Genomic DNA, 16241 nt, shown 5'->3' on the forward strand with positions numbered 1-16241 from the left:
TGGCAGGCAATAGATGTGCTGCTGGGAGCCATCTCAACAGCATTTACAGTAGTTTGTTGATCGCCAGAGGTACAAGTACCCAGTGTTCCTCCCAGCACTGTTAGTCTCCTGGTTACAAGCTCCCCATGATGCGTTCAGAGACCGACAACAGAGGACGACCTCTCTTACTCTTTACCTTGAGCTGTCTCAGAGATAAATGCCTTTCTGTGTAAAGCTCCATGCACCAACACTATCCTGCCCTGCTGTGCCACTGTAAGACATCATTTATGTTTCGAAAGATCACATTTGCTCAAAAACGCATTTTCTTACTCTCCTTTCCCTTTTATCTGACATTCCCCACAGTTTTTTTAAGTTTGTGTGTATGCATGACTGAAAACCCTTGGACATAGTAAAGGGAATATCAGAGATGAAGATGTGCAGTGATGAAGACAATAGTCTGATAATGGTACATAATAGGCAGCACAGAATAGCGAGGTTCTGACCTGCTGCTCGATAACTCCTGAGTTAACTCTTTCTGCGTGGAGTTTGCATGTTAGTGTTTTCCAGGTGCTTTTGTTTCCTCACACTGACATGCTGACACGGTTAGTGAGAGGGTTCTTTCAATTGCTTTGTTAATTAATGCGCTGGATTAAAGCATCTGCACACTTCCACACTTTTAAGAATTCCTTTCCTGCTTCTCTCTCATTTGCTCATAGCCATGGATAATTAAAACCACTTAAAAAGCGTATACAGTAAAACATTGGAAAACTTCACTTTTCATTTCAGCATTTTACCTTTCCTGAGGAGGCTTGCTTTGGGTCTGAAATATCTAACATTAATTTCTGTAAGCAGATGAATCAAGTGAGGGAGGGCTATGCGCTTTGTTTCAGAACTAAACAATATAACCTGATTCCCCCCTGCCCCCCCCCACACTCTCAGTCAACAGACTGTCCTTGTGTTTGTATTTAACAGATAAATAGCGAATAAAACCAGAGTACAACTGCAGTGATGCATACATGTGGGCAGAGACATGAAACATTTCTGTTCTTTGTTTGTCAGGATGTGTTTCAGACAGAAAGACATTGAAGAATATTAATGTAACGATCCATTAAAGGAAGCCCTTGAGCTGTTCCTATTACCAGGGACAGGAGTGTTTCGGTGCAGAGATACCGGAACGTGTCGCAGCCTGGCTCTTCAGACTTCCTCAAGGTTCAATTTTCTTGCTGCTGAGTGGAGAACAGAATGAGCCTAGCTTTCAAGAGGCCTAGACCGTTAATAAATACGATTTGCCTTTGCCATGATGGATAACGCTCTTCACAGAAAGATCTGTGGATTGCGTGGCTGAGGCGGTGAGCCTCTGAGAACTCCATTTGGCTCCTGATATGGCTGTCTCTGAACTCTCCCACTTCACTGTAAAGCTCCAGAGCGGTAAGTGCCATTACTGGCCTGTGGAAACACTGTGGAAAGTGGTGGCTGTAATTAAGGCACGCACAGTGAAGTTCCTTACAGAGTCTAAACTGCAGTACAAGCCCCAGATGATGGTCTGATTAAAACCGACAAAAGGGTCTTCCTATGATACATAAGACAGCCCAGTGGGCCTAAGCCTCCTACTTCAATGGCTAAGCACTTGGGTACAGAGCAGGGGGCTGATTGCAGAGGTCTGATTTTGTATGTAAATTGTCTGCACAGCCGAGGAGCATGAAGCTGCAGCTCTTTTTTTTATTTTTGTATGTGTATGGAATTGAAGGGGAGTTAGAGGTTGCACGGTGAACTGGTGAGGCTGTTTTCATGGAGAAGGGGACTGCAGGAGCTTAAGCATCAGTGTCAGTAAACCTTATGAACATTTTAATCCTAGGCACTCAATCAGGGGTGCAACTGTACCCCTTGAGGGTGGCAGCGTGTCCATGTTTTCATTCCACCTGAGCCCTTAACTATCTAGCTGATATACATATTGGCTTAGATGGGCAATAACACCTTTCCACTCCCCCTTGTGTGCTGGAGATGTGTAGAATTCTGCTGGTGTGCAGCCTTTGAGACCTGCAGCTGTGTGCTCCTGCACGGTTCTACACGTCTCTCTTCTGATTCTGATGTGGTGTGTCTTAAAGCAGCAAAATATCTTTTTTTGTGTGTGTCACCCTTGCTTAGGTGTTCCACTTTCCACGCAGTGGGGGCCTCAGGGCTATTTCTACCCAATCCAGATTGCTCAGTATGGACTGAGCCACTACAGCAAGAACCTCACGGAGCGGCCGCCCCACGTGGAGGTGTATGACACAGCAGAGGACCGGGACAGCCGTCCCAGCGGGTGGGCAGTTCCCCGGGGCTGCTCCCTCACCTCAGTCTATGACAAGAGCCGTGCCAGCATGGTCCGGCAGTTCAGCGCCCCAGGTATGCTGCACTAGATGGAGAGTCTGTGTGCCCGGCTCCCTGCTTGCTTCCTTTTCCACGCCTGTGACTATCGGTTTGTCTCCCCATCTCTCCCAGTGAACAAGGTACACTGTGCTGCAGGTGCCAGATCTCTCCTCCTCCTCTGTCTGTGTGTCTGGCTCCCTGCCTCCTTCATTTTCCGCCTCTGTGACTCTCTCTCGGTTTGTCTTCCCATCTCCCCCAGCACGCTGGTACCTGACATCACTGGCTTCAGTTCCACCTTCCTTTAGTGCTCTATCACACCATCTCCTTCTGTCTTCTTTTTCAGTCTCTCCATTATTTTCAGTGTGTGAGATGTTAATTATGCCGTAAGTATTATTGTGCCCTCTGTCCTTTTTTTCTGTATCTTTCCATTTCACACTATTTTAATCTCTGAGCATACAGTACAGGACATCCCAGAAGCTCAAGATTTACAGTATATCTCTGTTCTGCATCAGTACTTTTATACATTTATGTTTGTGTTTAGTTTGAATTCACCCACAAGCTTCTTTTAAGTTTGTTTTTTTAATGTTACACACTAGTGTATAACCAGTATCTTTTGCTTAATGTGCCTCAACAGTTTGTAAATCAATCTGTATTTTTCTGATTTGTTGATGTTGAAGATGAAAATGCATATATCAATGTGCATCTGAAAGTCAGATTCTTCTCCAGAAGTCCAGGACATTCAGAACTTGATTACTGCTTCAAAAGCACCCAGGAAAGAGATTAGCTCCATACCGAGAGACATTGAGTGTGTGTTTGAACTTAATGTTTGGTATGTTCCTGTTAAACTGCAGTTGATCGGTGTCCTTAACATATAATATACTCTTCCATCCTGAATTCCCCTGTGGTTTCTGAGTGCATTCAAATTGAATAAGTACATGTATATCAAAGAAGACAAAAAGAGCCAAATTATTTTCTGCCATATAAAGTTGGCTTTTCTATTAAGGAGATTTTTTTTTTCCTGGCACACAGAGGTCTTTGTTGCTAATAATGGTATAATACATTTCACCCCTCCTAATCAATACCCATTAGAATTAACAAGCCTTGTTTCTCAAGATCCCAGCGAAGTAATTGCTGTCATCACCTAAAGTCTGCGATCCCCTCAGAAAGGGCTGTGAAGCGTGCCCTAGCGTCCATGTTGCTGATAAGTAGCAGGGAGAAGGGATAGGATCTCTTATGTATTCCCTACTCATCCTTTATTGATGGCAGAGTAATCACAGGGCCACAGTACAAATCCACTTACTCCCAAGATTGCCTTAAGTAATGGATTTATGAGTGCATTAAACAGCACTAGGAATGGCTTGCCAGGCTCTCCTCCGCTGGCTCATCCACACGTTCTGCCTTTTAAAGAAGTCACATTGACGGAAGGCTTTTTTTCTCCTTTCCTTTCTTTTGCACTTACAAAACGGAACTTTTCCAAGTGTTTCTGAATGCGGTTGGCTGGGGAGATTGGTGGGCTTAAAGTGCAAACAGTGAAATCCTGTTTTTTATTAATCCGAAAGTTGAAGTTTTGCCAGAAACTATGTGTCAGTGTCAAAGAGGAGGCGGACACTGAAGGATGTAGTATCGGAGTTCTGTAAGTCTTGAGTTCTCTGTGCACAGCCCTCACTGTCCCCCTGCTCTGTCCTTCTGGAGAAAAGACACAACAATACCAAGATTTCGTTTTGGTAGTTCTTCAGCCCATCTCACAAGCCTCAGCCAAAAGTTTTTCGTTTTTCTTCTCTCTTTCCCTCTCCCATAGCAAGCATTTCTCTCTAATTAACTGCACTGAGCAGTGACACATGTGAACTGCTTTCCCAGAGGATGGTTTTTTTTTTAACCACAAGGATTTACTGAGTGATGTGAGGGAGGGGGAGAGGAAGCACAGTGTTTCTTTCTTCAGAAGCACTTTAAAGAAAGGAAAAAAAACTTTTTACTTTCTCATTTCCAAGTGACTCTGTCTATGGTCATTTTAATTTCTGGTCCTGTACTTAACCCCAGAGTTTTTCAAGGGGATGAATTTTATGATTCAGACAGCAGGGATGGCCATGGAATTGTGAAGTAAAACGAATAACATGCGTCTGAAAATCAAGTTAGCCGCTGTCCATTAATGTACGATGCTCTCCCTCACTTTTTCAGAAAATTCAGACGGAGTTTCGCTTCCTCTGGGGAACACGAAAGATTTCATCATCTCCTTCGACCTGAAATTCCTGAGCAACGGCAGCGTGTCGGTGGTGCTGGAGACGACGGAGAAGAGCCAGCCGTTCGTGATCCACTACGTGACCAGCGCGCAGCTCATCGCCTTCCGGGATCGGGACATCACCTACGGCGTGGGCGCCAGGACTAGATGGAGCACGCTCACCCGCGACCTCCTGACCGACCTGCGCAAGGGCGTGGGCCTCTCCAACACCAAGGCCGTGAAGCAGACCAAGATCCTGCCCAAGCGGGTGGTGCGGATCGTGCTGCGGGGCAGGGGCTTCATCGACAACGTCACCATCTCCACCACGGCCCACATGGCCGCCTTCTTCGCCGCCAGCGAGTGGCTGCTGCGCAACCAGGACGAGCGCGGGGGCTGGCCCATCATGGTGACGCGCAAGCTGGGCGAGGGCTTCCGCTCGCTGGAGCCGGGCTGGTACTCCGCCATGGCGCAGGGCCAGGCCATGTCCACTCTGGTGCGGGCCTACCTGCTCACCAAGGACCCCACATACCTCAACGCCGCCCTGCGTGCCACGGGCCCTTACAAGCTGCCCTCGGAGCAGCACGGCGTCAAGGCCGTGTTCATGAGCAAGCATGACTGGTATGAGGAGTACCCGACCACTCCCAGCTCGTTTGTGCTCAACGGCTTCATCTACTCCCTGATAGGGCTGTACGACCTGGCCGAGACCGCGGGGGACAAGCTGGGCCGGGAAGCGGGGGTGCTGTTCAGCCGCGGCATGGACTCTCTCAAGGCCATGCTGCCCCTGTACGACACGGGCTCAGGCTCCATCTATGACCTCCGCCACTTCATGCTGGGCTCCGCGCCCAACCTGGCACGCTGGGACTACCACACCACGCACATCAACCAGCTGCAGCTGCTGGCGTCCATCGACAGCGCCCCCATCTTCAGGGACTTTGTCAAGCGCTGGAAGAGCTACCTGAAAGGCGGGAGGGCCAAGCACAACTAGAGCTTTCCACCAAAACCAAGTCCAGAGCAAGACAATGGGTCCGGTCTTCCGCTGTGGGCAAAACTCCCTGTTTCACCTGCTCACCTTGGTAGATAAGGACCTCCTGTGTGTTTTTGTTTGTGTTGAGGTAGGGGGTGGTGTGCGGATGTGAGTGAATGAACATGCGTATTGGTCAAGGTTGCAGTTAGTTTTAGTTACCTGCCTCAAGAAGCATGTAACTCCATTTGCTCTTGCTATAATGTTATTTTTGAGATTGCAGTTGATCTGACTGGCTCGTGAGCACAGGTAACTAATTAACTGCAAACATGGTATCAGGGTGCGTGCAAGTGTGTCGAGGGAGGTAGATTGTCTTTCTCGTCTCCAAACGTGGAAATTGTGGATTTTGTAGAATATTGTAAAAAAAAAACTTGAGTCGCTTTGCAGATGATTCGTCAGCTGTGCACTGAAGCCGACAGATGTCTGGTCTCGTCTTGCCTGACCAAGTTTCTTTCAGTATTCTACACTTCTTGTTTGTCTTGTGGAGTTTATTTTCAGTTCTTTAGAGGGGTTTGTGGTGGATCCTTAACACTGTAAATGCCGCTCACTATTTCTGCTTCTGAAATACGAGAACATAGAAAGACATTAGAAATGTTTCATACCAGTGCTTTAAAAAATGCACCCAAAGAAATCTGAAGCTGAGGAGTAAACCTGTGGTGTGAATTCCCTTTGAGATGGCAACATACAGTACATTTCACAATACTTTGATCTTCTGCCTGTGCTTTACTGTATGCTTAAAAATACTGTTGTATTAATCTTGCCTTACAGATATTTTTACCATTATTTACAGCTTTCCTGATTCAGTTCTAGGCTACGATCAGGGGAAGTTGTATTGGAATTTTGTTGGTGATCTTTTACCTCTTAGCTTCATACACAGTTTTTGCAGCACAATTAACATGTCATTTTCTCTCAGAGTAATTGGATCCCTCATTCCAGGTGGTGTCACAAGTTAATGTATTGTTCATGCATACAGTAAGCTCGCAAACAGCATCTGAGACCAACATATTTTTTTGCAGCTGCACGTTGGATGCACACTTGAAGACAAAGCTCATTTGATTTTTGCATTGCCTATGCAAAACCTGCCTTATGCACTTCCATTCCTGTGCTGTCCTCGGGCCAGGTGCTGCTTGTGATGAGTGTGTGAGAAAGAGGCAGTTCTAGGGTGTTCTTGGCTTGATCCAGCACGAATCCTTCACTCTCCATTGTGTTTGGGATAGTGTCACTCCAGCCCCAGGCTCCCTGGTTTCATTTTGAAGCTGAGCTCTGAATTGGACTATCTGGTTTTAAATCATTATCCTGCCAGACCCCTTCAGAGTTAGTACACCAGTGCTCAAGCCCTTCTTTTCCTATAGCATCTGTTCCTGAGTCCAATGCTGTTTTAGGAATAATTAGGAATGCGACACATTGAAAATGCCATATGGACATTTTTAATTATTTAGGTGAGTTACGGTACAGTATTTTGGGTTGTGCAGTGATAACTGGTACAGTTTCACGCTTGATTGCTCGTTGGTGGTTCTAGAGGTGACGCACGCTACTTTGTTGCTGTGCTGCAGATCTGAATGTTTATTCATTTATTCATTACAGACGTGGTCTTGAGGGCTTTCCTTCGGTGGGGTCAGGGTGTTGCTTAGCTTACCCTGACTGAAATGGATTGATTTTGTTGTTGACTGTGATTCTGTATGGCACCACTGGATTAGTTTGGTGACTTCAAATGGGGAGGGTCTGCAGAAGTAGAAAGCCTATATCTAGCCCTTTAGGCCATCCTACAGCATGTTTCCATCCTACAAAAGGCTTTTTCAGTATAAGGTGAAAAAAATTGTCAAATGACAAATTTCAGATAGCTGAGCTGGTTTTTCTTGTATCGAATCGCAAATTATTTTTTATAATACTCACCTTATTTTCATGTCTCGGCTTTCAAGCAACACTACTACACACAAGAGGGTGAGGAAGTATAGGTCCTCTGGCCTGCCCACGTGTCTTTTAACAGTTCACAAGCATCGCAGGCTCTTACCAGAGGTTCAGCGCCTATTGGAAGAGAGAAGACTCTCTCACAGACATGCCAGGAGGCCACAGGAGGCGCTATATCGGGAGCTGAGAGAGCCCTCGCCCACTATCCCCACTCTACCACAGGTTGGCGTACCATCGGCCAATAGTGCGCCACCTCTTGGGGAATCCCAGTCACAGTTGGCTGGTGACATGACGCAGGCTCAAACCCGTGACCACAGAGCCCAGCCTCTGCTCGAGAGAGCACTTGTACAGGCCGAGCCTCTCGGGAAGCACCTGAAATACAGTTTTCAGTTTGTACTTTGCCGTTTGAGTGTAATAGTCATCATTATGCTTGAATACTGCAAGATGTCTTGCTTAAATGGATAGTTTCCTGCACATCTTTCTGACTACACCAATTGCACAACGTACTCATTCAGTGTTCTTGTGCTGTTATTAAAAGATCTGTAGATTTACATCCAGTCATATGTCTGTGTGCAGAGCGTAACAGCAGTAATGTAACTGGTGTAAATGGCTCTTATCTGTCATTTCAGAATGTTTCCTTCACGCATTGCAGCACTTCACTACAGCGAAGCCTGAGACACCTGCACTGGCACCCTTTAAATGGATGCACACCTCTATATGGTGATTAGATTTCTTGTCTTGTCAGCAGGGCCGGAGGTTCTAAAGGCAGTAGGTTTTTTCTTTTAGTTTGTTCCTGTGTTTTGTTAGGTGTCATATTCTACAGCATCCAAGCTTGCTGTTTTGCTTTACATAACAGGGATTATCTTACCTTCTCTTTAGAAATATCTAGACAGTATGTTGCAACAGTAACCTTACTATAAACTGACACATTGTATGTGTGGGAATGAGAAGTTGGTAGGGAAGTGATGTTTTTATATGAGCACAAAGTAAACATCATCAGTCCCTTATTAAGAGCAGCCACCAGGTCTTAGATGTGTAAATTGTGTGAGACACATGCAAACAGTTTACAACTGCATCTATATACGCAGTCTGTTTCCATCAGCTGTTTGTGGGCTAACCTCCTGTTTCATCCCTGAGCTCTTTATTGACAGATATATGAAAGAGGAGTCATTTCTTGAGCCACCACTAATTCATTTATCTAATAGGCTTGAAAATATCTTTCAGTCAGGGACAAGTAACAGGAATTTTACTTTGCTTGTATAAGCACTTTTGGTTAGAGTCCTGTCAGACCGCATTGTTGCACACTGGGTAGTGAATTAGTGGAAGCCTTTGCGTGGATTTATTCTTGAAAACCATGTAGGAAACAAGCAGTGTATCAGCACAAATAGGGGATCTACAGGGTAACTGCTAAGTCACTTCATGTTTTCCATGGGTTGCAATTTGGGAAAATGTATTTAAGTTTAATTTCATACACATATGTACATTCAGATTTTGCTTCCCCTTAGACAAGGCCCTATTTTTTTTTCTAGGAAAATGTCATTTAGTGGCATGTCTGAGGGTAAACCGATACATGTGACAGCTCTTTAACCTTATGATAATCAAATAATCCAGGTGTTTAATCAGAAAATATTAGAATGAGATCTTTAGCATGACCCCTGCCTGTTAACACTAATACATTAAAAGCATTAAGTCAGTTTACACTGTCTTGTATCAAATTAGGGAGCTGGCACTACTATAATGTATCTCTTCACAACAGCAGTTCATTATTTTGTATTCTGGATGTTCCCATAAAATTGCCTTTTCATTTGGCAAACACTTTAAATGAGGGCTAGCAGTTACTGCCTTTCACATAAACATGCTTTCAAACACTAAAAACCTTCTATGCATTGCAAAGATGGAAACTGACCATTTAAACCTTAAACACTGGGCTTCCTACTTTGTGACCTCAGAAACTGTCTAGTTTGAACACATACTGATCGAGTAGTGCATGATTCCTGAATTCCTGAATCTTGCCATTCTTTTTTGGGGGGGCACATATATAAATTTAGTCAATTGGAAAATTGAGTTGAATATAATCTGTATTCATGGCAAATATTTGGAGTGTCCAGCTTGATCTTTCCCAGAGATGGTAGGGGTCACCTCCCTGAAACCACTGCGAGCATGAACCCATCATCACCTCATTGTAGAGACTACAACAGACAACAGGAAGGACACCAGACAAACATGGCAGCGTTGTGTGCCACCAATTGAAATAGAAGACAAGGGGGTAACGTCAGGGTGTCAATCTTTTTTCCAGGGGAGTAACTTGAGAGTGAAGGAGGCAAGTGTTTAAAATGTCATGAGTCAGGGGAGAAGGAGGTCATTGTGAATGTCTGGAAAGTGGCTGGTAGGTCTTTTCTGAAAACAGCCCCTGTTTGAGGCTTATTTTGACAGCTTCTCAAGTTTATAAATATTAAAACTTCAGCTGGGGAGAGGATTGCCAGCTCCAGCACATTTCTGCCATCACGAGTGCCCTCCAAACCAGGCTTTTCCTTGGTTTTGCAGGAATGCCACCAGCAGTTCCTTGCTCCACAACCTGTACCACCCAGTCTGCCTGGCTGGGCACAACAACTGTGCTTTTGCTCGTAGGCAGGGCTACACACTTCTCTGGTCAATTGCATTGTTGTTTTTTTTCCCTGACCTCTACAAGTGCAGGTGCTCTGGGGATCCATGGGCTCCAGTGTGGGGTGTGTCGACAGTGTGTTCTGAATCAGCTGGGCATTTAAGAGCCAGTTAAGTAGGGAGGGGATAGGTTTAGTATGTAGTATGTCCTGCGAGTCTCTCAGGGTTCTGTTACACGGTGGAGAGGAGTGATCTTTCCAATTATGAATCCCTTATCTTTGCCACCTGCAGTGGTCAGGGTACAGGCTTGAGCCTCAATGAGGGCCTTTCTTTGAAGGCTCACTTGACATTAAGCTTGTCTTTAGTATGTGTATTAAAGAAAACTAACTAGAATCATTTGTAGGGCTGTGACTGAGCTGAAATTGATTAGGTGGCCTGCTGGGAGGCAGCCCTGGAGTAACACTGTGCATTTTCCTGTAGCAATGTGTTCCATCAATATGGCCACGTGCACTAAATCAATGCATATTGTAAAATTAGACTTGGGATCATTTAGAATGCGCCCCCTTGTTTTTGTAGAGTTTACATGCTTGTTCATACCAAAGTCTTCAAAACCTGAGTTGCTTATATACATTTTCATTGCTCAATACACACACTGACTTTTAAAGCACTCAGTATGAACTTTCAGTGAGTTTGGTTGGCTTTCTTAGAAGCCTCACTTTTCACAGACTGAAGGAGTGGTTATGTTATAATTTGAATAGTATGAGTTTTAGTTGTCTATCTGAGTGTACCCACACTGTTCCAAAAAAACGGGAAAAAAAACTGCCTTTTTTGAAGATTAGCTTATATAACAAAAGTCTGAGGATTTCATTCATGGAAGAAAAAAGGTTTTTCTTAAAACACTGCAGTTTAACTGGGACGTGTGCAACTGAACAAGTAGTCGATGGTTTCATTGGTCCTTTCAAATTGTAATAGACTGTAAAACAACAGGATATTGTTTTTTTATGAGTTGTTTCAAGTTGTTTTAAATAATGAAAAGCATTCACTGAGAGGAAGCTACTTGTTCTAGTGAACAAACACAGAGCACAAAAGCACAATAGTAGATAATATTTCTTTTTTTGTTGTTGTTCTGGACAATGTGCAAGACCTTCCCATGAAAGCTGCTATTCTTGTTTCACGGTGTAATCATTTTTTCCCCAGTATCCTGTAAATTTACATGTGGATCTCTAGTCACATGTGACATATGCAATAAAATGTTTACTGGATTACCTGTCGCTAAAGGGCGTCCTGGGAGGTTGTACAGACTTTGCAATTCAAGCACAATGTGCACATGCTACCATTTTTTTATGCAGAGTGTTTATATATAAAAAGTCAATCTTTGTGCTTAAAAATTGCTTTTTAAACTTGTAAAATAAAGGCATTTTTCTTAAGTCGTCTTCTATGAAGTTTTGTGATTTTTCATCACAGGGCCTTGCGATGCAGCAGTTCACCTGACACTTTTATCTCACACCTTTAGAGCTTGATTGTCTATCGCTAAATCACTTCATCAGAAGGACAGGAAAAATATTGAATTGGTGCAACAAACGTATTGGTGCCACATGACCTGTCTGGTGCAATCTCCCAACATTTAAACACTTAACAATGCTGGCTTTTCCCATCCACTGCCCTCTAATAAAATTACTCTCTTCCTGCTAGTGTATCTGCTCTCCCATAATTAGACATGTAGGCACCAAGGATTCTGAATTCCGTTTTTTTTTTTACTTTACCATTTTCTCAGGCTCCCATTTTTTTCCATTATGATCGCTCTGATAGCATTACAGGAATTTGTGGGGCAGGAAAGACTCTGGCATCAGACACTGCAGCAGACGGGAGAGCTGATCTATAGACTTGTGTGATCTGATTACCTCCTGCGTGTGCTCTACACCATTGAACTGGACTCTTCTTGTGAAAAGACTGCAGGAACATGGGCGAAGGATCAATACAGCAGACTCTTTTCCCAGGATGTCTGCATGTAAGAAGTGGTACAAAGGTGAGAAGGCCAATCAGCCCCCCTTGCTTTACTTGCCAGGGCCTTATTGATCCCTGTATCATTCAGCTGCTTCTGGAAGGATCTGGGTTTGGCAACATAGCAGCACAGTTTGTCGTTAATCAACACGTGAGGCACCAGAGTTTTAAGAAAACATCCCAAGACCTCGCTCATTTTAGAATTGAACACCAAAAAACCCATCAGCTGCTCACAAAATGCAAGTGTATCTGTGGAAAAGAGTTTCAAAATGAATCAATGATCAAATAGAAGCGGCTGTATTTGAAGCCATTCGTGTAAAACAGCTCCTCTCTAGTCATCTGTCGGCAGAAGGTCTGGGTTTATGGAAGCAGCCCAGTTACATTCTCCATCCACCATTGCAGCACCCCTGCCGCCTGCCCTTATACAGACCAGATGCTGGCCTTGCGCCTTTAATTTCTCTGCCTACATCAGGGAGGAATGTTTGCTCTGACGCTCTTGTCTTTTCTGTGTATGCCTCTTACTTTCTTCATGGTTGTGGTAAGTGTAAATAATCCACATACTGTTGGCACACTGTTGTTTGTGGGGAAGATGACACCATTCATAAAACCAGAGGAGAAAGGTGTTGTTTTCCCCCCTTCAAAGACTGTCTTCCATGGTTTGCTCAGATCTGTTTCAAGAGAGCCGCCCGGGTGAGGAAAGCGCAGCGAACCAGATGCACCCGCGCTGGTCAACCTGCCTGTGAATGAACCTGGCAAAGACGTGCAGTTGACAAGCTATGCGTCGGGGGGAAGGATTTCCTCCAGAGACGCCACAGTCGAGCGCAGGTGGGAGCTGCAGGCTGTTTGCACAGCTCAGTGGCTGCATTGTGCCAGGCTTCATGTCAAAGAGAGGCAGGAGCCACACTGTATGTCATAATACTCTGATTTATCCTTACCTCAATCTCTCCTCACTGCATAGTCCTTCATTGCAATTTCAGAAAATATTTTCCTAGAAGTCAGTCTGAGTTGCCATGTTTGGTGTTGTCACATGCATATGATCCCTGTGTGTGACAGAGCAGACTCCCACATACAGTCGCCACTCATGCCTGGGCAGGGCAGCTTAAGAGTCTGTCCTGCAGGTAGTTGTTGCTTCCTCTGATCAGAGCCGCTGGGAGGGCTACACTTAGTATTGCGGTTCATCCTGAGACAATTATTAACAATTTATGTTTTGTCGCGAGGGGAGGGGGCTGAAAACTGTGCCAGTTCCAGTCAACACGATGAAAATTTGATGACTGTTGCCGTGTTTACAGCTGCTGTATCTGAGCGAGTGCTGTGACACGGGCAGCCGTGCCAGGGGTTCCCAGTGGCAGACAGGCGTTTCCCAGCTGCCAGGGGTGTGACCTGTGCCCACCCCGAGCAGGCGTGAGCTGCCAAAATGCCCGGTAACAACAGGTCAGGCTGCGTTCACTCCAGCGCTGTGTAGCCCGGGCCAGTCTTTCACACACCAAGATCCTGCCACACCCTGCAAAGCAAAACAAAGACAACGAGGCCCTGAGACTTTGATCTGATTTGTACCACAGCCTGTTCATCCTCCTCAATAATCCATCCATTAATTTCCTAACCCCTTCTTCCTATCCAGGGTCGGATAGGCTCCAGCAGGAAAGTTAGAGTCAATCCCAGCAAGCAACAAACAAAAGGTACAGTACACCATGGGCAGGATGCCAGTCCATCACAGGGCACACAGACACCAATTAACCTACCACTTTGTTTTTGTATTTTAGAACCGTGGGAGGATACAGGAGCACCTGGAGGAAACCCATGCAAACACAGGGAGAACAAACAAACTCCATGTAGATGGCACCCCAGGTCTGAGGCTGAACCCAGGGCCTCCCCTCTGCATGATGCCTACTCTTGATCATTGTGAAAGCAGATATATAACGATGTGCATCAACCAGGTCTTCAACCTTCCCATTTTCTGGTCCCTGTAGAAAGATGGAGAAAAGGAATTCTGTCAGTATGTGAAACTTAATTAGTCTATGACCCTACAACTAGCCTCAGTAATGGCGCTGAGATACAGTGTATGTACAGTATGAGGTTTTATTCATCACTCAGGAAGTGATGGCCACACTGTCCTTGTGTAGCAATGGCAAAACCTAAAGAATTGTGAAAAGTCTGAAGGACAGTGCAGAGAAAGACTAGTGATTTGTAGCAGAAAGTCTCACATTAAAGGGAGTTTCCTGCAGAGCCCAGATGCACTGGCCTGTGTGAGGTCAGAATATCCCCAAGGCTGCAGAAAGCTACACTGAGCTCAACACAGAGCTGTCAAAGTCATCTGAAGGACAAATCCCAGGATGACAGGGCTCTTTAAAATCTGATTCATACATTACTGAGAGAAGAGTACTAGAAGCCCTAATGAGCAATAGATTTAAAAGTTACCTCCCAGTTAAAAAAAAAAATACTTTAATGTTTTGCATCTCAATCAAGGAACTACATATGAGATCACAGAAAGGGAATTTTGAGGAATTCTGCTCAGTTTATGCCACATGTGTGTTAATGTGCAGTTATTGGAAATAAGACATATGTTAATTTTAAGCTTTCTTTTTTTAACTTTCAGAACATGAGATATGTTAACTTCCTCAGTTTCAGGTGTGCTGTTTTTAAACCTTCTCTATAATACCTCTCTCTCCACTATCTGCGAGTTGATAGTAGATAGGCTTTCAAAGAATATACAGCCTTTCTGTGTAGATATGTCCTAGTACAGCTGGGAGATCAGGATGACACCTATCCCTAATGTCCTTGCTCCCCTGCTGTCTCATTATTCTCTTGGGAAACCTGGAGTGGTCTGTGTCAATGAGTACTGTGGTCTCTTACGTGACACTGCCATCTAGTGGCTTTCACTTGCAATGACATCTTTGTGCCTTTCTACTAAGATGAAGCATGAATCACCCTGAGACAAACTCCCTGACACTCCTTCTACATGATGTGTGGCACCTCCAGCCTGTTGCTCTAGTACAATCATAGCCCCCTCTGTGCGTTCTGCCAATGCTGCACGTTCCATTGCTTGTATTACTAGCAGGGGACAGGTGATTGCCTTAGCAGGACAGTGTCTGTGCTCCTCTTGCAAGGATGTCTCAAGGGACATCGACCCAATGTACCTGGTTGCTGCAGAGGGACGGGACCAGATCAGGATTTTAAATGGGTTGTCTCGCTTGTCCATGAGATGTTCAACTGAAGTGTGCCATTTCTTACCCAGCATGACTGATGTTCCATGTTTCTAACAGTTCTGTCTTTTCTCTAGTGGCACCCACTGGCTGTACACTAACCCAGCATTGCCTTCTGACTGTGCGTTCCCACCTACAGACTCTGCCAATGGGCTGTGAGTGATCCTTCTTCTACACGCAGGTAAAGGAAGTATAATCCCCCAGAAGACGATGGTCTGAAATACCATTTTCCTCCTCAAAGCGTCTTTGTGCTATAGAAAAACACTACTTCCCCAGCAAACACCACATGCAGCCCCCCCTCTCTTCAGACAAGCACGGACTGCTGTCTCTGCAGTTCGATTCTGGAAGTTCCTGTCCTCTTCTGTGGTTTTTAAAATAATTCATGGTTGCAGTTCAGTGATGCAGTGTCACAGCTGTTTCATCATCAGGTAGTCAACCTAAACTAGACCAAAGTGCAGTACTCCCTGAAATGTCAAGGTGCTCTTACTGTGTCCAAAGGCTCAGGCTGCGGATCCAGCCAGCCTGTGACAATTTACTTGATACTCTTTGCACTGACTTTGAATTTAGCTCTAAAAAACTTGGATAATTCCTGGTCAGCTGTAAGAATGACTCATTTCATGGTCAGACCATTTCTGTGGAACCTGTTACGTGCAGGTCCTTTGAAAATTATTCACCCCAATACTGTCCGGTTCTGTTGAATTACAAACGCATACACACATTTGTCTTTCAAACTGAATATGATTGAAAACGTATTGCTTTGGCAGAGGCCTGTCGTTCGCGGCTGCTGTCCGGGAGGTGATGTGATTCGGCTCGGCTCACAGAGAGGGCTGGCGACCTGAGGGCAGTAATGCATGCGGTTCGGGCACCCTGCCAGGAGTGCCTCCAGACGGTTTCGACACCGAAGGCAGCGCGGTGGCCGAGCCCCTCCCTTCCGAACGATTGCTATGGTAACTTTGTGAGGAGAGGC

General features: G+C 45.1%; 1 protein-coding gene across 1 annotated transcript in view; it reads left to right on the forward strand.

Annotated features, from left to right (window-relative positions):
• LOC148659167 (D-glucuronyl C5-epimerase B-like) overlaps positions 1-11500 on the forward strand; it is a 61194-nt gene extending 49694 nt beyond the window's left edge. Inside the window, exons 4-5 of the mRNA XM_088641129.1 lie at positions 2125-2364; positions 4504-11500. Coding sequence (XP_088497255.1) covers positions 2125-2364; positions 4504-5528 — 1265 coding nt within the window. The 3' untranslated portion in view covers positions 5529-11500. The remainder of the gene's footprint in view (positions 1-2124; positions 2365-4503) is intronic.
• The last annotated feature ends 4741 nt before the right edge of the window (positions 11501-16241 follow it).

Source organism: Lepisosteus platostomus, chromosome 7 (genome assembly GCF_059453375.1).
Source record: "Lepisosteus platostomus isolate fLepPlt1 chromosome 7, fLepPlt1.hap1, whole genome shotgun sequence".
NCBI lineage: Eukaryota > Metazoa > Chordata > Actinopteri > Semionotiformes > Lepisosteidae > Lepisosteus > Lepisosteus platostomus.